The sequence below is a fragment of the Caretta caretta genome, chromosome 6 (assembly GCF_965140235.1).
Source record: "Caretta caretta isolate rCarCar2 chromosome 6, rCarCar1.hap1, whole genome shotgun sequence".
Taxonomy (NCBI): domain Eukaryota; kingdom Metazoa; phylum Chordata; order Testudines; family Cheloniidae; genus Caretta; species Caretta caretta.
Genome location: NC_134211.1, coordinates 14,146,611 through 14,168,762, shown reverse-complemented (window position 1 = coordinate 14,168,762; position 22,152 = coordinate 14,146,611). Strand labels below are relative to the sequence as shown.

Sequence of the window (22,152 nt, the reverse complement as noted above, 5' to 3'; positions counted from 1 at the left end):
GGCCCGGGTACGCTGTGAGAGGAGTTGTTGTTTCTCTTAAAGTTACCTACCCCCCCCCCCCATACATATATATGAAAGGAAATAAAGTCAAAATTGTTTAAAAACCGTTCTTTATTAGGTGTTGCACAAAACATTGAGAGAAATCAGAAGCTAGAGGGGCTATTGGGTTACAGGGGCGGAGGAGGAGGAGGGAAGGACTAGTCCAGAAACGAAATCAAAATTTAGGATATGCCAGCTTTCTGCTGCTTGTGCAATCCTCTGGGGTTGACTGTGTTGGTCCTCGCAGCCTCCCCCTGGCCATGTACTTGGGTGTTTGGGTGAGGAGGCTATCGAACTTGGGGAGGAGGGAGGGCGGTTATTCAGGGGCTGCAGTGGCAGGCTGTGGTCTTGCTGCCTTTCCCGCATTGGATCCACTATACAGCGGAGCATGTCAGTGTGCTCCCCCATGAGCTTGAGAGCAGGCAGGATGCTATGGTCATCGCCCACGTCCTTCCTCTCTTCATATTCATGTAACGCTTTACACGACTCTGCAATTGTTTGCCTCCATACATTCAACTGGGCCCTATCAATGCGGGAGGACTGCAAGAGCTCAGCAATCGTTGTCCCAAGTTCATTTTTTCCACCTTCTAATCTGGACCAGCCTCTGGGATGGAGTAGATAGGGGCTGCATTGAAACATTTGCACCTGCTCCAGGAGAAGAAAAAGGGAGGGTAGTATTTTTAAAAGATACAGTTTAGAGAACAAAGGGGATGCTGTTTCTCAGTGAAACAGGCAATTCATAATACACAGCACGTGTTCTTTCTGTACAAGGTCTCATTTTGCCTCTCATACTGAAGTGCCTGCCACTTTGGTGTGAGTAAGGCATCACATGCGGCCGGGCAGCAGAATTCAGCTTGCAGCTCCTTGATTTTTTGTACAACACTGTTCTGTGGCCCTGGAGTATTCTCTTTCCGTCATGGCAGTGGAGAGTTTAATGAACGTATTTGCGTTCCTTTTTTTGGAACATAGTTGTGCCAGAAGAGATTCGTCTCCCTAACACGCAATGAGATCCAGTACCTCCCGTTCGGACCAAGCTGGAGCTCGTCTGCGAATCCGGGACTGCGTGGTCTCTTGAGATGGTGGACTCTGCACGGTCTCCTGTGATGGTGGACTGTGCTGATGGTGACCATACAGGAAATTTAAAAGTTGGAGAGGGAAGGCTTAGCTAACTGCAGTCCTGGAAAACACACTGCCCCCCCCATCACTGCCCATCAGCCAGTACTGACCCCCAGTTTTGCATCATTTAAATACACCATTGGGTTGTTGGAGGAAATAGCTTATTACTATTGTTCTATCCTGGCACAGATCAGTGCTGGCAATCCTGATGCAAAAATTGTAGCTTGCACCACTCCCTATGGATTGTTTCTGGTACCCTAAGGCAATCATGTGTCTTACTTCTGTGCTAAGATGATACCAAGTCTTTCATGTGCACACAGGCACACATCCAGTTGCATGCAACTTGTATCTCCAGTGTTGCGTTATAGCTTATAGTTGGCTGTCCACTGCCATTGTTGAGCTTTCAGGGAACCCCCTCTTTTCTGTCACAGACTTTAAGGCCAGAAGGGACCATCATGGTCATCTAGTCTGACCTCCTGCGCATTACAGGCTACAGAACCTCACCCACCCACTCCTGCAATAGACCCATGACCTCTGTCTGAGTTAGTGATGTCCTCAAATAATGATATAAAGACAAAACTAAACAGAACCCCCACGTTTACATTAGTTTAAACCTGCAAGTGACCCGTGACCTGTGCTGGAGAGGACAGCAAACTCCCACCCACAGGGTCTCTGACATGGGGGAAATTCCTTCCCAATCCCCAAAATGGTGATCAGTGAGACCCTGAACATGTGAGCAAGACCCACCAGCTAGATACCTTGGAGAAAGAATTCTCTATAGTAACTCAGAGCCCTCCCCATCTAGTGTCCTGTAACCAGCCATTGGAGAGATTTGCAGCTAGTAGTCACAGATCAGCCGTGTGCCATTGTAGGCAGTCTCATCCTACCATCCCCTTCATAAACTGATGAAGCTCAGTCTTGAGGCCAGTTATGCTTTTTACCCCCCCTCCCCAACTGCTCCCTTTCAAAGGTTGCTCCAGAACCTCACTCCTCTGATGGAGAGGAGCTTTTGTCTAATCTAAAGCCTAAACTTGTTTATGGCCAGTTTATATCTATTTGTTCTTGTGTCTACATTGCCGCTTTTGTTAATTCCTCTGTAATAGTTATCCCTCTGATGCAGTTAGAGAGAGCAGTCATCTCTCTCTCCTCAGCCTTCTTTTGGTTAGGCTAAATGAAAGTATTTCAGTCTCCTCTCCTAAGTGAGGTTTGTTAGGGGGCTTATTCCTTCACCCACTTACTTCCCTGATCCTTCTCGCATGAACAGCGAGCAACAATACCCAAAGTCCAAAGGTGCAAATAATTGGATGTTTATTGGGGGGGAACTTCCAGCAAGCATAATTCCAGTTCCATTCCTTAGTATCCTCCTTCCCAGCTCTGACACCACAGAGCCTTATACCTGTGTCCCATTCCTGCCCTTAGCCAAACATGATTCCAATTTCCTTACTTCCATTCCCCCTGCCCCACACACCCACCCACCCCCATTTCCCCCACACACACCTGCCACCCACCCACACCCTGACTGACTGCAGACTATATAGTCAAACTTGAGTTCTGCTGAGCTATACCTTAACCAATCATTTTACTTAAATTTAACTACCCAATCCTAACATATTGGTACATGATTAGCCAACCAATTATATCCCACCACCTTAATGAGTTTACACCCAGCAAAATTAATTATACAGCAGACAGAAACAATCACAGAACCAGACAGAGATTATACAGACAAACAATAGTTCTTGCCAGGCAGGATGCTATCAAACTAAGTTTCCTTTTACATTTGCTAGGCCCAATAGCACCTTATTTCAAGGTGACTAGTTTGGAATGTGAGGATGTGACTGGCTGCTTCCCAGCTTATGACTGCTTCGCCAGAGGCCTTGGCCTAAGAACAGGGCCTCAGATTGTCACAGTAAGAGAAGGACCTTACACTGGCAGACAAAGGTATAAAAGAGCATCAAAATCACTATAACTAGCTTAGTGATAAGAATACACCTAAATTCTTAAAGTACAGGCCTTTGCAGACAGGCCTGAATATCTATATCCTAACAAGGTTATCCATTTCTCTGGATATACTAGTAGCCCTTCTCCATATCTGGTCCAGTTTGAATTCATCTTACACATGGGAGACCAGAACTGCACACAGTATTCCAGATGAGGTCCCACCAGTGCCTTGTATAATGGTACTAGCACTTCCCGGTCTCTACTGGATATACCTCACCCGAGTATCCCATGACTGGGTGAGCCTTGTTCCCAGCTGCATCAGAGTGAAATCTCAGAGTCATCCTGTGATCAAGCAATACACCCAAGTCTCTCTCCTTCTCGGTTGCTTCTAGCAGATAAGTGCCCAGCTTTCAGCAATAATTCTCATGGTTAGTCCTCACGTACATGATTTAAGCACAGAAGCAACGGCCTTTACAACTACAGCACGATCTTTATGCTACTTTGAAATTTTAGCAAATGGCAAATTCATTGCCTTGTGCCTATAAGCCACCAGGCTTCCATTCATTATTGTGCCAAGCCATCACACAATGCTTTCTGGAGAAAGTAACAAAAAGCATGATCCCTGCTGCCATCTTCTTACAGTCCAAGACTCTGACCTTGCAACACTCCATTTTGGGATGCAGGAGTACACAGGTGCACCCAGTCAGGCAGAGCAGGGACTCAAACCCATGTCTCCTAGATCTCAGGTGAGTGCGCATGCATTTCCATGAAGGGTTTTGAGGCATTGGTTTTGCCTACTGCAGAATGAACATTGACATTTAATGAACAGTTTGTGTTGCTTGGCCAGCCCTCAGCACGTGCTTAACTCCATGCATGCGTGACGTCCCCATGAAGTCATTACCACATGCACATTAAGTATCTGCAGGATCCGGTCCCACAGTAGGCTACCCTAGAAGGTGCTCATAGAGGGGTTAGAACAGTTACACCACGTTAGCGTGACAGTCCCTGTGGGTTCTACAGTAGGTGGAGGGTGTTGACGTGGTAGGAGCAGTGGGAGAGAGGATTTTAGCTGTTGGAAGGGGATTTGGAGAGGAGCTGGAGGGCTGTAGTTTCCCCAGGCGAGATAGAAAGAAACTAATGCAAATGGAGAAGGGTAGATTGCCGTGTAGACAGAGGCGAGTGCGTAGATGTAGCTGAGGTAGCTTTGGCCTCGCCAGATCAAGCAGTAGAGCAACAGCAGCACAGGCTACCCACTGGAGTACGACCCAGAGTCCCAGCGAGTCTTGTATAGGCCATGCTTCTACTACCGTTATTTCAACTAGCTTGATGAAAGCTAGCTCACTTGGGTCTGTGTGTGCGCACTACAGCCACGCTTTGGAGTGCCCCATAGATATAGCTTAAGGAGAAGAAGCAGGAGATACCAGTTATGGGGCAGATCCCAGCTGTCAGGCAGGATGCTTAAGGTCTTGAAGCATCAGGTTTCCCAGTCACTAACACAATGGGGAAATCTTCTCCACCTCCTGTAAGCTAGGGGCTGGCCACAGCCCCCACAGAAGACACAAGGGTTTCTAGTTACCAGACTTAGGCTTGTCCCCCAGCTGGCTCACATGGACTTCATGTGAGACTGGCAAGCGCCAGTAGTTCTTATTGCGTGCCCAGTGGAGTTAGAATCCAGCTATTCACAGTAAAGTTAATCAAAAAGTCTCTAGTTCGGCTGAGTGGCTTCCCCTCCCCCCAGATAGGACCCCAGGAGTGAGAGAAAGCCATTTGATTTACCTTGTCTAGTGCTAGCTTGCAGTCTTCTTCCTGTCCTCTATGCCACATCCTATTCTGGTGTCTATCCCTGCAGAGAGGTCTGTTCTGCTGCTGAATGGGGAAGAGCTACAAGGCCAGTAGTAGACCCCTGGCCTCAACAACTGCTGTTCCCTCCCCCAGCGGGACACACGCTACCACAAGACATTAGTGCACTCCACAGATTTTATTTCTGCTCCTCTCCCTTATTTTACAGTCATCTGCCATGGAAGATTTGGGACCTTGTCATCCAGCTGCTTCTCCTATGGAGTAGTGTCACAGTAACGAGAGAAGCCACAACCACCAATGAAAGCATGGCCAGAAGCACCAGGGTCAGGTCCAGTCTGGAGACAGGGTCTGAAGGAGGAGGAGGAGGGGAGGTTAAGACAATCCAGATTTCTGTAGGGTCTAAAGTGTGGAGATGACACCTAGACTTCCCTGCCCCAGTGGTGCTCCCCCTACCGCTTAGGCCAGCCTTCATCAGAAAGATACTTGAATTGTCAACTCACTTTTTAGACTGAGCCAGCACCACCATCCCATTGATGGCCATCCAATAGAGGGCAGAGGCAATGCTAGCCCCAGTGCATTGAGTGCCACAGAGGCTCAGGGCATACAAGTCACCATTGAGGTGCCATAGTGTCCCCCCCGCCTCCCCCAAGTTTGCTGGTTTTTGAGACATCCTATGAATGTCCATAGGATAAGGATATAACCCAACATTGGCCCACTCATAGGAAGCACTCACAGGTATGGTGTCAGCCAGCATTAGCTTACAGATGGATCATCAAGGAGTGACTTCTGCATGTAGCCCGCCTCCCCCCCATGAACATTTATATTAGAACCCCCTAGACAGCATTGACTTGCTGTATTCCAGGTTACTGTGCAAGATGCCAGTTGTCCTACTAGGGTTTAACAGAAACCTCACCCTTGTTCTCATAGACGTGCTCTCTCCACGGCTCAGGGCTCTCCTGGAAGATCACAGGGCCAGGAGAACTCACCAGGTCCTGGGGCTCTCCTGTCCCATTGTTGATATCCAGGAACCGGCGGCCTCCTGGCAGATGGAATGGAGAGTTAGGGAGCTGTCTGTCCAGCGCACTCACAACCAGAGGGCCCATCGTGATGAAATGCAGCGTCACCATGGACTCAACCATGAGCCCTTACAGGCCTCCTGACAGGTTGTGGTACCAGGTATTAGATCTTCCTGAATTGCTTATTTGAAGTGTGGGAGAAGTTGGGAAGAAAGGCCATTTCATCAGGAGCAGCAGACACTCCACTCTCCAGAGGCAATTTCTAGTATTGTCTCCTACATAGGGCAGTTGTAGGAGATTAGGCCATTTACCTCTTCGTGTTAGCCCATCATACCCTAGCTAGCGCTACAGGACATGGTAGAGGTACAGAACGAGCTGGGCTGAACGCCTTGCAGTCAGTGTATAGCACAGGGCTGGGCAAACTTTTTGGCCTGAGGGCCACATTAGCACTGTAAAACTATATGGAGGGCCAGGTAGGGAAGGCTGTGCCTCCCCAAAGAGCCTGGCTCCCTCCCAATTCCTGCCCCCTGACTGCCCACCTCAGAAACCCCCTCTGCCCCCCAACTCCTTGTCTCCTGACTGCCCCCTCCCAGGACCCCTGCCCCTAACTGCCCCCTGGGACCACACCCATATCCAACCTCCTGCTCCCTGAGAGCCCCTGCTGGACTCCAATGACTATCCAATGCCCCCTGACTGCTCCCCCGAACCTCTGCCCAATCCAACCAGCCCGTCCCGACTGCCCTCTGGCACCCTCTGCCCCTTTTCCAATCCCAACCCCCTTATGATGCTGCTCAGAGCAGTGGGAGCTCACAGCTCCTACCGGAGCAGAGTGCTGGAGGTGTGCTGAGGCTGCGAGGGAGAGGGACAGCACAGGAGGGGCTGGGGGCTTGCCTCCCCGGCCGGAAACTCAGGGGCTGGGCATGATTGTCCTGCGGGTGGTAGTTTGCCCACCTCTGATATAGCAGGACAGGCAGATCTCTGTTCACTATGAGTCCTCTGGTATTTGGGATGGGAGCTTGTAGAAACCCACATGGATTTCAGACCACTCCGACTTACTTGTAGCAGCTCCTGATGGGCACAGGGTCCTGCAGGGCTCCAGCCGGGAGGGGTAGCAAGCTGAGGCGCTACAGTAAATGTACACCTAAAATCCACACAAGTGAGAATGGAGTTAGTGAGTGACTGGCCAGTGCTGGTAGGAGCCAGGAAGTAGATCCACAGCTATCGGTTTGGTTCTGCATGTGCAGCGCCTCAGCAGAGACTGAGGAGGTCAGGACCTGACTAAAATAGGAGCTCCTGCCCCTGCACTCCGACTTCGCCCTCCTCACCCGCTTTATATGTGGGCCCCTTCTCACCTCTCCCTCAAGTGCCACCTGGGAGGCGGAGTCCACAAAGGCAAAAGTGGAGAGGACGAAGCGCTGGTGGTGAGTCGGGAAGGGCAGCTCAGATGAGGCAGGGCCCACGGGCACAAGCTGGGTTCTGTAGTTGTCTCCCAGGAACGGGCACCTGGGAGCAAGACATGAGAGAAGGGTGGACCAAGGAAACCGCCTTCCTCCTCCCCAAGCCATGCTCCCCCTCCATCCCAGCCACTCACCCGTCCACCAGGATGGGCCACTGCGGCTGCTGCAGGGGGTTAGCGCTTGGGGTGGCCCAGCACTGGTGCAGAACCAGAACCAGGGACGGGTCTGTTCTGTGCAGGATGCGAACCTCCATGTAGACAGGGTCCCTGAGCACCTTCACCACAGGGTAGTCTCTCTCTGTGAGATAGGATCTGTAGCTCGGGTCTGTGGGGGAGAGGGTAGGAGGAGAGCAGAGCTGAGACACCCGTGGTCCTTCAGGGGGATGGGATCTCCGTGCTGGAGTGAGGGGTCACCTACCTGTGGCGATGCGCAGCTCAAGCCGGAGGGGTCCTGCCTGGGTGACTGGAGCAGGGGTGGGGGGCAAGAAGACCTCGACCTGGACTGGCAGAAAGTCACTGGCATTGTAGATGCAGCGAGCATGGAGGCTGCACAGGAGAGAGCAGAGGGAGGAGACAGGGGCTGATGCTCTGTGACTTCAGATTGAGGCCATGTGGTTTCTGGCAGTGACCTTATTAGTGCTTGAGACAAGCAGGATCAGGCCCTATCAGTACTTGGATGGGAGACATCCAAGGATGCTAGTGGATCAACCCTTTTAGTAACTCAGATGTTCTTCCCTCCAACTCAGGGACTCAGCAGGAGTGTCTGAGCACGGCCACATGGGGGCCTTCTCAGACAGGCTAGAAGCACCTGCTTACTTGTCCTCACATCTCTTTTGGCAGCATTCTCAATGTAAGCAGGGGAATAGTCCTGCTCTTGTGGGGAACTTTCCTGGCTTCTGCACTACCCCAGTGAAGTGGGCTAGCGAAAGGATCCGAGTCCTCGCTCCCACTTCCTTTACCCAGTGGCCTCCCTGCCCTTCAGGGCTCCCCTCCACTCTCCTGTCTGGCAGAGTCCTTGTAACCCCAACAAGGCTAGGCCCAGGATTCTGGGGGGGGGGCTCGACCCCCAACCCTGCTGTGGTCACCTAGGACAGGGGCTAGGGTGTCCCCACTCTGGGGTACTCTCTCTGCACTGGGCACTTCTGACCCATGACCATTACATACAAGCATTGGCCTCTCCGCATTGTTCCTGGGGACTGTCACTCTCAGGGTCCTGATTTCCCATAGATCCTTCCCCTTTTAGGACTGGGAGCTAGCCAACCAGTACACCCCACTGAATGTTAGTAAGGGGGCAACAGTCCTTACATCAAGCTTTCTTTCTACCAACCCTGTAGGCAGTTATTAGTCCCTCAGGGTGGCCCCATGGAGCCCTTCTCGGGTCAGGCTGGCTGTGCCTACTTGTCATTGGAGATCGCACAGCAAGTGGCATTTACAATCATAAGATTAGGATTGGAAGAGCCCTCAGGTGGTCAGCTAGTCCAACCTGCTGCTCAAAACGGGACCAACCCCAACTAAATCATCCCAGCCAGGGCTTGGTCAAACCAGGTATTCAGAACCTCTAAGGATGGAGATTCTGCCACTTCCCTAGGTAACCCATTCCAGTGCTTCACCATCCTCCTAGAGGGATAGTCCCGTCCTCAATAGCCATCCTAGACCTCCCCCACTGCAGCTTGAGACCATTGCTCCTTGTTCGGTCATCTGCCATCACCGAGAACAGCCAAGCTCCATCCTCCTTGGAACCCCTTCAGGTAGGGGAAGGCTGCTATCAAATCCCCCCTCACTTGTCTCTTCTGCAGACTAAATAAGCCCAGGTCCCTCAGCCTCTCCTCATAAATTGTGTGCCCCAGCCCCCTAATCATTTTTGTTGCCCTCTGCTGGGCTATCTCCAAATTTTTCCACATCCTTTCTGTTGGTGAGGGCCCAAAACTGGACACAGTACTCCAGATGGGCTTCACCACTGCTGGTGAGAGGGGAATCATCACTTCCCTCCATCTGCTGGCAATGCTCCTACTAATGCACCCCAATATACCAGTAGCTTTCTTGGCAAGAAGGGCCCACTATTCATTCGTAGCCAGCTGCTCGTACACTGTAATCCCCAGGTCCTTGTCTGTAGAACTGCTGCTTAGCCAGTCGGTCCTCAGCCTGTACCAGTGAATGGGATTCTTCCCTCCTAAGTGCAGGACTCTGCACTTGTCCTTATTGAAGCTCAGATTTCTTTTAGCCCAATTTTCCATTTTTCTAGATCTCTCCCCCCAACTTAGTGTTATCCATTAACTTACACCCTCAGCAAGCCATCCCATCATCCAGATCATTAATGATAATGAACAAAACCAACCCCAGGACAGACGCCTGGGGCATGCTGCTTGATACCAGCTGCCAACTAGACAGAGCTGTTGATTGCTACCCGTTGACCTTGATGATCTAGCCAGCTTTCGAGCCACCTTTAATTCATTCATCCAGCCCCTACTTCTTTAACTTGCTGTCAAGAACACTGTGGGAGACTGTAACAAACTTTGTTAGAGTCAAGGTATATCATGTCCACCGCTTTCCCCACATGCACAGAGCCAGTTCTCATCATAGAAAGCAATCAGGTTGGTCAGGCATGACTTGCCCTTGGTGAATCCATTTTGGCTGGTCCTGATCACCTTCCTCTCCTCCGAGAGGTTCAGAATGGATTCCTTGACAACCTGCTGCAGGATTTTTCCAGGGACTGAGGTGAGGCTGACCAATGTTGGCATTTGATCAGACAACGTAAAACCCTGACTCTTGGACAGTCAGCTGCACAGAGTGTCCTTCCCTTCACAAAGCAAGATTTTGCACCGTGCCCCATTAGGGATCAGGTGCATTGCCCCACTCAGAAAAGGGGATGTCTCTGACTGCAGGGAATCCCCTAAGTCCTTTGGTGGTCAGGAGAGGCTGCTGGAAAATTGATGGATCAGATCTTTGCCAGGGGAAAGGATCTGGCCTCACGCTTCCACTGTGGAAGGGCTGAAGACTGCTCACCATCACTTCCTTGCTAGTCAACAGAGCAGGCCAACTTACATGAAGGTGCTGTCCCGGGTGATGGAGCCATCCGGCCCAGTCCGGATGTCGATGCCAGAGATCAGCTGGTTCTCATAGATCAGTTTGTCATGGATCACCTGGAAGAGTGGAGACATGGGGCAGGTTAGTCCCCCAAGCCCCTGAGCAGAGCACTCACCCTGGCTTCCCGTGGGTGTCCCCTCACCTGGACTGTGGTGCCGCACTGCATGAGGGGGAAGCGGAAGATCACAAAAGCCTCAGTCATCCTGATGGGGTCACACCCTGCCTGGGCATAGGCTAGCCGGACACTCTCCAGGATGATGGGGTGATCAGACATGTCCCTGGAGACCACCAGAACAAAGTGACCATCCAGGAGGCACTGAACAGTGACTGCAACACAAAGGAGCAGGATTAAGTATAGGTGTTCCTGGTAGAGGAATTGGGCAAGAGTTCCATGCCACACTCAGGATGATAGATTGGAGAAGAGCCATGAGAAATATTAGAAAACAGGCCTTGTAGTGACCAAATTCTGTCTCTTTAGACAGAGAGAAGGTTAAGGGGTGACTTGATTACAGTCCAAGTATTTAAATAAGGTGTAGATCTGAGAGCGAGGGTAGTTAACTCTTGGAATGGTTTGTCCAGGGTCATGGTGGATTCTCCATCACTGATAAGGCAAGACTGGATGTCTGCTAAGAGATCTGCTGGAGGAATTATTTCAGGGAAATCCTATAGCTTGTGTTATACAGGAAGTCGGACTAGTGATCACAATGGTCCCTTCTGGCTTTGGAATCTATCAAATGAAGCCCCATGGGGGTAAGTGGGTTTGTCTGAGACAGCATGATTGCAGCTCATGTTGTGCAGGAACGGGACACAAGCCGGCAGAGTTATCCATCGATCTGATGATGGAGCACCAGCCTGTACCGTCTGATGGGTCTTCCTCTGCCACCACACATTTGGTGTTGGCTCTCAAGATCTGCCAGGCATTGGGCAACTGAGGAGAGACCGTGATGTAGGAAGGAATCCCTTTGCACACAACCGATGCCAGCTGCAGCCTAGGGTGAGAGTTACAAAGACATTGCATCCAAGTCTAGTTCACCATGCTAGTAGGTGGTGACCAAACTCATCTGAGACGTACGGTGTGTCACCAAGCTTCCCAGGACAGAGATGACAAAAGGCTCCATAAGCTGACATGAGGGCAGGTCTACCTGTGTTGCCATAGTAGCAGGGAGTGGTGAGGTCAGTCTCATCATAACAGCAGCCAGCCTGGAAGCAAGGAGCTTGGCCTGGGGCATCCGCACAGGGCATCTTCCCAGCCACCACACGGCACTGCTCCTCTGTGAGATGCGCCCCTAGAACAGCAGGGTGTGGATTAAGGAGAGCAAGAGATCCTCTAAAGGGATCGCAAGAGACCCTTCCCCAGAGACTAAGATCTGTAGTGACCTCTGGAAAAGTGGCTGACCTCAACACCAGTCCAACCCTCCTCCCCTTCCCCAAAGGGCTGCAAGAGCTCCCACAGTGGTCCTCCATCCCAACTCACCCTGCCCCCCACAACCATAACCTCAAACCACATACCACCTCAGACAGCATTGTGCTCAGATCCCCACCCCTGTCCTCCAGATGTAGGATATTGCCCTTCTCTGATAGCAGGCTTAACATGTCACTTGGAAATTCAGGCTCCTGATCTGCTGCTGTGTCAGAGGAGAGCCCCCCCCCACACCCTACAGCCCCCTCAACACAGCCAGCAGTGTGGTCAACTCTAATTTATCACTTAGCAGTTCTGGGGTGGGTTTCTCTAGCCATCTCATGAAATAGTGAGCAGACGCCTGCTCTATGAATTTTTCCTTTATTGAAGTCACCGTCTCCCTTTACGGACGATGGGGCAGAAGCTAGCAGGTTGGCTACCATTTCCCCATAGCCGATCAGAGGAAAGTGTCCCTCATAAACATGGCTGCGAATTTCTTTCATGAGACTGAAGCTGTACCTACAGGCAAAGTGGATGCCACTCTGGTTTAGGGGGAGGCCTAGACAGGACTCTAGGAGAGTGAGGGACTAAGAGCTGTGAAGAGCCTGTGTGAGACACATGGGGGGGGCGGGGGGGGGGGAGACAGATTGCAAGCAGATGTGGGGGTGAGATATGAAGGGATACAACATCAGATCCCAAACCCTGGGATACTGGAGGAACAGGGGAAGCCCCTCTGAGCAGCCAATGGCAAGGACACATTGGTGTATGTGTGACTGGATTTTGCACCAATGAAGCTCACAGACTTTGGAAGCAAGTGCCTTCCCGCTAAAGCTTTGAAAAACCAGAAGGCAAATAGCCACCCCTTCCCCTTCAAATAAACTGGGGGCGGGTGGGGGAACAGCATGATTTCTAAACGAATCTCATTTTTGATCATGGCTTACAACACTGTCAACACCAGCTCTAACATGGCAGCCACAAGCAAGAGACAAGGTTCAGCTCCTCTGAAGACCACCACAGGAGTCAGAAGTGGACCATGAAACCTTCCATTAGAGGGGACCCCCATGCACTCAAACCAGTTAGAGGTCACAGACACCCCCACACACCTATGTTGCTTGGTGGAGGATATATTTGGGGCACCGGGCGCACCAGGCCCGGCTGCGGCTGGGGCACCGGGCGCACCAGGCCCGGCTGCGGCTGGGGCACCGGGCGCACCAGGCCCGGCTGCGGCTGGGGCACCGGGCGCACCAGGCCCGGCTGCGGCTGGGGCACCGGGCGCACCAGGCCCGGCTGCGGCTGGGGCACCGGGCGCACCAGGCCCGGCTGCGGCTGGGGCACCGGGCGCACCAGGCCCGGCTGCGGCTGGGGCACCGGGCGCACCAGGCCCGGCTGCGGCTGGGGCACCGGGCGCACCAGGCCCGGCTGCGGCTGGGGCACCGGGCGCACCAGGCCCGGCTGCGGCTGGGGCACCGGGCGCACCAGGCCCGGCTGCGGCTGGGGCACCGGGCGCACCAGGCCCGGCTGCGGCTGGGGCACCGGGCGCACCAGGCCCGGCTGCGGCTGGGGCACCGGGCGCACCAGGCCCGGCTGCGGCTGGGGCACCGGGCGCACCAGGCCCGGCTGCGGCTGGGGCACGTAGCGCATGGTCTCCTCTGGGGTTAAGTCACGTTCAGTGGGCTTGGGGCAGGTCATGTTCACATCATAGGTGGCAGCGACGGCCCTGGCGCTCAGCAGTTCCTCCACTCGGACTTGCAGGTGGTTACGCCCATCCTGCAATGAAGAGACACCAATCAGTCAGTACTGTGGCCTAACAGACTCTCTGTAGGCGCTAAGCACAGCGCCTCCCAGCTGCACAGGCTGCTGTGACTGCAGGTATGGACCCATCTCCAGCTTCTGTTGTTGCTCAGGTACACTGGGGTGAGGCGTGCCAACCCCCCTCACCTTCTTCTGCACATGACAGCCATTGTAGCCAGCTGAGAAGATCATCGCTCCTTGCTCGCCAGATGTGACCCAATGGAGACAAATGGAGCAGTTGGTAACTTCGAAGGGTGTCCCAAACTCATCTGTGGAGAGAGTCATACAGGTCGTGGGTAAGGAAGAGTTCAAGCCCTTGATGAAGCTTAGCCAAGTAGCCATGTTTGGAACAGTGACTGTGGTTTGTCACATCCTTCAGTTTAGTGGAGTTTAGCATGGTGGGAAGCAGCTCCAAAGATACAGGACGGCCGTCATTTACCAAGTCTGACCTAGAGCCAGGAGTGTTAGGATATAGATGTTCAGGCCTGTCTGTAAAGGCCTATACTCTCAGAATTTAGGTGTATTCTTATCACTTGGCTAGTTCTAGAGGTATAAGAGAAAGAATCAAAATCACTGTCTGCTGGTGTAAGGGCCTTCTCTTACTGTGACAGTCTGAGGCCCTGTTCTTAGGCTAAGGCCTTTGGCTAAGCAACAGAGGCAGCCATAAGCTGGGAAGCGAACGGTCACATCCTCACATTCCAAACTAGTCACATTGAAATAAGGTGCTATTGGGTTGTTAGGCACTATCAGGACAGGATTGAATTCCTATCCCCTCCAGAGAAAGGGAAGTGCCTAGCAAATGTAAAAGGAAACTTAGTTTGATAGCATCCTGCCTGGCAAGAACTCACTCATCAAGAGCTGGGATGTGAAATCCTCACTTCTGTATTGTTTTGTCATTTATAGTTCCCACTTTGCTATTGTTTGTCTGTCTGTATAATCTCTGTCTGGTTCTGTGATTGTTTCTGTCTGCTGTATAATTAATTTTGCTGGGTGTAAACTCATTAAGGTGGTGGGATATAATTGGGTACATAATCATGTACCAATATGTTAGGATTGGTTAGTTACATTTCAGGAAATTGATTGGTTAAGGTATAGTTAAGCAGAACTCAAGTTTTACTATATAATCTGTAGTCAATAAGGAAGTGAGTGGGCGTGGGTGGGAGGGGATGGGAACAGGGGTGCGGAAATTGGAATCATGTTTTGCTAAAGGGGGAAATGGGAACAGGGGTAAGGAAATTGGAATAATATTTGGCTATGGGCAGGAATGGGAACAGGGACACAGGTGTAAGGCTCTGTGGTGTCAGAGCTGGGAAGGAGGACACTAAGGAAGGAAACTGGAATCATGCTTGCTGGAAGTTCCCCCCAATAAACTTTGAATTGTTTGCATCTTTGGACTTCGGGTATTGTTGCTCTCTGTTCATGCAAGAAGGACCAGGGAAGTAAGTGGGTGAAGGAATAAGCCCCCTAACAAGGAGGGCTGAGAGTGGCCAAGCCAGGCCAGGCCAGGCCAGGCCATCCCATCCTTGGGCATGACAACAGGGAGGTAATCGCCCACAGAGGGCACAGGATCCAGGTGTCTGGAGCTCAAAGGGCCAAGTTACACCACAGCTTGGGATACCCAGCCACATTTTGGTATGTCCTTTTACAGTCTCTCCCCAGCAGGGTTCCCTCTTTACCCTCGGCTATTTTGTGGGTCACAGTCAGCAGGCGGTTGTGAGGAAAGACTTTGCTACCTGGATTCAACCGTTAGGGCTATCTCCAGTCTTTTCTCCAGGGGACAGAAGCCACAGACTCTCACTTCAGGAGACCAGGGTACTCAAGATTTGAGGGTAACAGCCAGGCCACCAAGAAGCACTAGAGTAGGACCTTCTTGTTCCCTTCCTAAAGCTCTCATTACATACTGTAGAAGTAAGAGGTTTCCACAGGAGACCCATAAAACCCTCCTGCATGTCTAAGAGGGCAGACGAGCAGGAGGCTTCTTAGCTTTCTTATGAAGCAGCCAGGCAGCTACTTACCCACAACTTTGAAGCGGACGGTGCGGCCCTGGCTGGGAAAGACCAGCAGCTGCATCCCATAGTCTCCACAGTCATACTCATGTTGCAAGACAGAGAAACTGACCCTGTGGAAGTCCCCCTGCCCAAGGGCTATCCTTAGGGACCAGAGCAGCACTAAGCCCACAAAATACCTACAGCCCAGCCCCATAGCTGAAGATGCTAAGAAAGAAGCCCTGTCTAGCAGCCACTTCTCATAAGGGGAGAGGCTGTGGGACCCGGGCTTTGTAGGGTGAGTGAGTGGTGGGGAGGGGGCGGGGTGTGAATCAGATGAGCAGAGAGGCAGCACCTGGGGAGCTGCCTGGTGCTGGGGAGGGGCTGGGTGAAAAGTGCAAAGTTCAGGGTGAAAGGGAAACATAACCATCGAACCCTTCAGCCCTAAGACCCCCCTCCCATTGAAGCCTCCTGTTACGCTACCTTTTCAGTGTTGCCAGCTCTCAGGATTTTATTGCAAGTCCCATGGTAACTGATGTTTTATTTCAAGCCCCATCTCCTGGAAACAAGGAACTAGCTGAGAACCTCAGTGTGCATTCAAAAGAAAAGTAAGTTTCTTGCCTGCACAGTTGCAGAGAAAAGCTTAAAAACAGGGCTCAAGCACACCCCAAGTGCCCCAAAAATCAGAAGGCCAAGTTGCCTGGAATCGAGGGGTCTAGTCAGTGTATCCTTCTGGGATCGGATGATTTAGTTGGGGATTGGTCCTCCTTTGAGCAGGGGGTTGGACTAGATGACCTCTTGAGGTCCCTTCCAAGCCTGATATTCTATGATTCGAAGCGGGCGGGCAGGCACAAGGTCGAGTCAGTGTGTAGGTGGCCATGGTATTGAATGAGGCCTTTTTCTTTCTTGTTCTGTGGGATTAGGTTATTGAAAAACTGGAGTGGATACAGAGAAGAGTCACAAATGCAATTTGCCGGCTGGAAGAAGTGCCGGCTAGCAAGAGACTGGTGCTCAGTGCTCAGTCAGTTTAGGTTATCGAAAAGGAAATCAAGAAGTAGCTCAAGTACAGTGCCCAAGTACATTCATAGGGCGGAAAGACTGGCTATTAAAGGGCTCTTTAATCGAGTGGAGAAGGGTAGAACAAGATCCAGCGGTTGGAAGTTGGAGCCAGCCAAATCCATGGACGATGCGTACAATAGCCTGGGGAGGCTGTACCTCCGCAAAGAGCCCCGCGTGGCCCTGCCCATGCTCCGCCCAAGGCCCCCTCCTTCTGCTGCTGGTAGTTGGCCCCAGGCCAGGCAAGCAGCCTGCTCCTCTTCCGGGAAGCCTGCTGGGCTGGGGCTGGGGCTAGGGCGGCTAGGACTTGGGGTGGCTGGGGCCGCACCACCCAGTTCTCCAGGGCTGGGGGGAAAAGGAGGGCTGCCCGACGCCCACCCAGTGGTCTGGTGCTGGGGAGCAGCCCACCCACCCAGTGCTGCGGGGCTGATGGGGCAGCCTGTCTGGTGCTCTGGGTGTGTGTGTGTGCCCTGACGCTTTGGGGCTGGTGGTGCTTGGGCAACCCGGGATTGGAAGGGGGGGCTGGTAGCCGTGGGAGGGAGGGATTCTGGGCTTTGGGGTGGGGCCTCAGGCTGAAGGGTGGGCCGGGCCAGGGGCTAGCCTCCCCAAGCCTGTGGTTCACCCACCATCCATGGCCAAATCTAAGGTAGACATAAGGCACATATTTTGAAGGGTGACTAACCCTTGGAACAGACGACCACTGGAAGTGATGGATTCTCAGTCAGGCTATGTCTACACAGCTGCAGTGCTGCCCTGTAGTGCTGAGACATACTGCAGCAACGCTGTCGTAAATCCACCGCTCCGAGAGGTAGGACGATGGCAGAGTTCTTCCAGTGAGCTCATGGCATCTACCCTGGGAGAGAGGTTGGATTAACTACGTCTCTCAGGAGGGTGAATTTTTCACAGCCCTGAGGGACACACCTGGGTCAACCTAACTTTCTAGTGTAGACCAGCCCACAGGCGGCCTGTCTGGAAGACGCTTTACTCAGACACAAGTTATCGGGCTCCATGAATAAGTAACAGGGTGACATTCTCTGGTGCGTGCTCTGCTGGAGGTCAGATTGGTTGATCTAAGGGTCCCTTCTGGCCTGAAAATCCACGAAGCTATGAAAAAACCCCTCAAGTGTATTTTTTGTGTGAAAAATCTCATGATTTTTGCAGCAATCTCTTGATTTTTGGCTCTTTGGGGTTGGGGCTCCCTGTCTCATCTCCCTCGCTCTTTCTGCCCTTCTCACTGCTGAGAATATCGCCAACCCTGAGCCTTCAAAAATCATGAGTACCCCCCAAACTCCTGAGCTTCCCTTAAAAATCATGAGATTTTAAAAGTAACAAATTTGTGACTATTTTAAAATGCTTTTCTGGCTTTTGAATCTGCGGAGGTCATGCTTTGAAGCTTCTCTGTCTCTACAGTTATTATGTATTTGTATTCCTGCAGTGCTTAAGAGCTCCGGTCATGGAGCAGGACCCCATTGGGCCAGGCACCATACAAACATAAAACAAAAAGATGAGGCTCGAAACCCGTTTTTTAAAAGGAAAGCTGATGTTCTGGTATGTTCACCTGACTCCAGGAGCTGGAGCTTTAAGAAAAGCACAAAGTATTGCATCACTCACAATAACATGATGAGAGTTGGTAACTCCGTCTCTGCTTCCTCTCTACTTCCCTGTTGTGTTGTGAACACTGGGGCGGGGGGGGGGGGCATCGGGGGAAGAATGTAAAACTCACTCAAAGATGCTTTATCTTTGCGGCAGGGCAAGCAAGGTGTGTAGAGAAACTGCTCCTGTGACTGGGGAATGGAGAACGGGCCCCTGAGCCTGATGCTAACAGCTGCCAAACACGCCTCCCCCACAGCTCTGCTAGTACTCTTAACTCTGACCTACACACATGCTGCTAGTCTGGTCTTCTGTCCCACTGCTCTGCACCCCCTTGCCCTGTATGTCAATCTCTGGCTTGCAATTTTAACTGCTCCTGCTTGGGCCCACACTGAGATTTAAACTCCATGATCTTCAGAGCAAAGACCAGGCGATTTTGAACGAAAAGGACTAACCATCTCTAGGGAGTGGCTGTAGCACACTCATTAACATCCATGTGAACCAGCCCCTAGAGAGCAACAGATCCCCAAGCTCCCCTCATGTGGGTGACATCGTCATCTCCGTACAGGTGTAGTCCTGGCCCCTAGTCACCCTGGTGCTTTATCCCATCACCAACCCCATAAGGGACACCAGCTGAGACCTAACATTACATGCCATACCTTTGGAAGGATCAGGCCTGCTCAGTGCTGAGTAGGGAGATCTGTGGGCAAAACCCAGGAGGTCCAGAAAACAGTGGTGTTAATTCACTAGGAGTCACTGCGTTCTGTCTGAGTCAGTGTTGGAACAGGGCTCTGGCGTGGTGCCAGGGGCTGATGGAGGTGCCATTGTTCTGATGAGGTGTGGAAGTGAGGCCCATAATTGTTAATGATTTTACATCCCTTTTAAAATAAGACTAAGGGGATGGCACGGCATGTGGCGATTGGGAGATCATGGTGCTCTTGGGTCAGATTCATGCTGTGGAACACTGATTCTGGGCCCGGGAAACAAGCACAGACTGGTGGGACTGCATAGTGTTGCAGGTATGGGATGATTCCCAGTGGCTGCGAAACTTTCATATGCCTAGGGCCACTTTCATGGAACTTTGTGACTTGCTGTCCCCTGCCCTGAAGCAGAAAGACACCAAAATGAGAGCAGCCCTCACAGTTGAGAAGCAAGTGCCCATAGCCCTGTGGAAGCTTTCAACGCATATCCCCATCTTCGCACCGGAACACTGGGGTGGCCAGTAAATAAACCGCAAGGGGTATTTTTCCCTGGTGCTGCAAGCACTTGTTGATCACAAGAGACGTTTCACTCATATCAACGTGGGATGGCCGGGAAAGGTGCATGACGCTCGCATCTTCAGGAACTATGGTCTGTTTGAACAGCTGCAGGAAGGAACTAACTTACTTCCCAGACCAGAAAATTACTGTTGGGGATGTTGAAATGCCTATAGTTATCCTCGGGGACCCAGCCTACGCCTTAATGCCATGGCTCATGAAGCCGTACACAGGCACCCTGGACAGTAGTAAGGAGCAGTTCAACTCTAGGCTAAGGAAGTGCAGAAAGGTGGTAGAAGGTGCATTTCGATGTTTGAAAGTGCGCTGGCGCAGTTTACTGTCTCGGTTAGATCTCAGCACAACCAATATTCCAATTGTAATTGCTGCTTGTTGTGTGCTCCACAATATCTGTGAGAGTAAGAGGGAGATATTTATGGTGGGGTGGGAGGTTGCAGCAACTTGCCTGGCAGCCAGTTTCACACAGCCAGACAACAGGGCGATTAGAAGAGCGCAGGAGGGCGCGCTGCATATCAGAGAAGCTTTGAAAGCCAGTTTCATGACTGGCCAGGGTACGGTGTGAGAGTTGTGATTGTTTCTCTTAAAGTTACCCGCCCCCTATATGTGTGTGTATATATATATATATATATATGAAAGGAAATAAAGTCACAATTGTTTAAAAACCGTTCTTTATTATTGGTTGCACAAAACATTGAGAGAAATCAGAAGCTAGAGGGAAGTAGTTGCTCCATTTTGGCAGTCTGTGGTCTTGCTACCTTTCCCGCATTAGATCCACCATATAGCGGAGCATGTCAGTTTGCTCCCCCATGAGCTTGACTATAGCATCCTGCCTGCTCTCATCACCCACATTCCTCCTCTCTTTGTATTCATGTAATGCTTTACACGACTCAAACTTGTTCTTCTGCTGCCACCCTATTGTTTTGGCTCCAGGGTAGTTCGGTTAGCTAAGCCTTCCCTCTCCATCGCTGCAGTCCTGGAAAGCATACTGCCCCCCCATCACTGCCCATCAGCCAGTATTGATCCCCAGTTTTGCATCACTTAAATAAACCATTGGGTTGTTGGAGGAAACAGCTTATTACTATTGTTCTATCCTGGCACAGATCAGTGCTGGCAATCCTGATGCAAAAATTGTAGCTTGCACCACTCCCTGTGGATTGTTTCTGGTACCCTAAGGCAATCATGTGTCTTACTTCTGTGCCAAGATGATACCAAGTCTTTCATGTGCACACAGGCACACATCCAGTTGCATGCAACTTGTAGCTCCAGTGGTGCGTTATTCCTTATAGTTGGCTGTCTGCTGCCATTGTTGAGCTTTCAGGGAACCCCCTCTCTTCTGTCACAGACTTTAAGGCCCCAAGGGACCATCATGGTCATCTAGTCTGACCTCCTGCGCATTACAGGCTACAGAACCTCACCCACCCACTCCTGCAATAGACCCATGACCTCTGTCTGAGTTAGTGATGTCCTCAAATAATGATATAAAGACAAAACTAAACAGAATCCCCACATTTACATTAGTTTAAACCTGCAAGTGACCCATGCCCTGTGCTGGAGAGGATGGCAAACTCCAACCCACAGGGTCTCTGACATGGGGGAAATTCCTTCCCAATCCCCAAAATTGTGATCAGTTGTGGGCAAGACCCACCAGCTAGATAGCTTGGGGAAAGAATTCTCTATAGTAACTCAGAGCCCTCCCCCTCTAGTGTCCCATCCCCAGCCATTGGAGATATTTGCAGCTAGCAGTCATAGATCAGTCGTGTGCCACTGTAGGCAGTCTCATCCTACCATCCCCTCCATAAGCTTATCAAGCTCAGTCTTAAAGCCAGTTATGGCTTTTGCCCCTGCCCCCCCCAGCACCTGGCTCCCTTTGAAAGGTTGCTCCAGAACCTCACTCCTCAGATGGAGAGAAACTTTTGTCTAATCTAAAGCCTAAACTTGTTTATGGCCAACTTATATCCATTTGTTCTTGTGTGCATGTTGGTGCTTATGTTAAGTCCTCTGTGATTGTTCTCTCTAAATGCATCAGAGAGATAACTATCATCTCTCTCTCTCTGCCCTCAGCCTTCTTTTGGTTACACTAAAGAAAAGTATTTCAGTCTCCTCTCATACGTGAGGTTATCCATTTCTCTGGACATCCTAGTAGCCCTTCTCCATATCTGGTCCAGTTTGAATTCATCTTACACATGGGAGACCAGAATTGCACACAGCATTCCAGATGAGGTCTCACCAGTGCCTTGTATAATGGTACTAGCACTTCCCTGTCTCTACTGGAAATACTTCACCCGAGTATCCCATGACTGGGTTAGCCTTGTTCCTAGCTGCCTCAGAGTGAAATCTCAGTGTCATCCTGTGATCAAGCAATACACCCAAGTCTCTCTCCTTCTCGGTTGCTTCTAGCAGATAAGTGCCCAGCTTTCAGCAATAATTCTCATGGTTAGTCCCCCAGTACATGACTTAAGCACAGAAGCAACGGCCTTTACAACTACAGCACGATCTTTATGCTACTTTGAAATTTTAGCAAATGGCAAATTCATTGCCTTGTGCCTCCCTATAAACCACCAGGCTTCCATTCATTATTGTGCCAAGCCATCACACAATGCTTTTT

At 51.3% G+C, this 22,152-nt stretch overlaps 1 protein-coding gene across 1 annotated transcript; it reads right to left on the bottom strand.

Moving 5' to 3' along the window:
• Positions 1-5,059: 5,059 nt before the first annotated feature.
• LOC142072318 (zona pellucida sperm-binding protein 1-like) lies at positions 5,060-15,874 on the bottom strand. The gene is made up of 13 exons (XM_075129013.1): positions 15,658-15,874; positions 13,790-13,911; positions 13,163-13,618; positions 12,955-13,111; positions 11,595-11,738; positions 10,595-10,779; positions 10,411-10,508; positions 7,787-7,914; positions 7,504-7,693; positions 7,265-7,415; positions 6,969-7,053; positions 5,810-5,935; positions 5,060-5,244 (listed from the first exon to the last, which is right to left on the bottom strand). The coding sequence occupies exons 1-13, from the start codon at positions 15,842-15,844 to the stop codon at positions 5,105-5,107; spliced, it is 2,169 nt and encodes a 722-aa protein (XP_074985114.1). The 5' UTR covers positions 15,845-15,874; the 3' UTR covers positions 5,060-5,104.
• Positions 15,875-22,152: the final 6,278 nt, after the last annotated feature.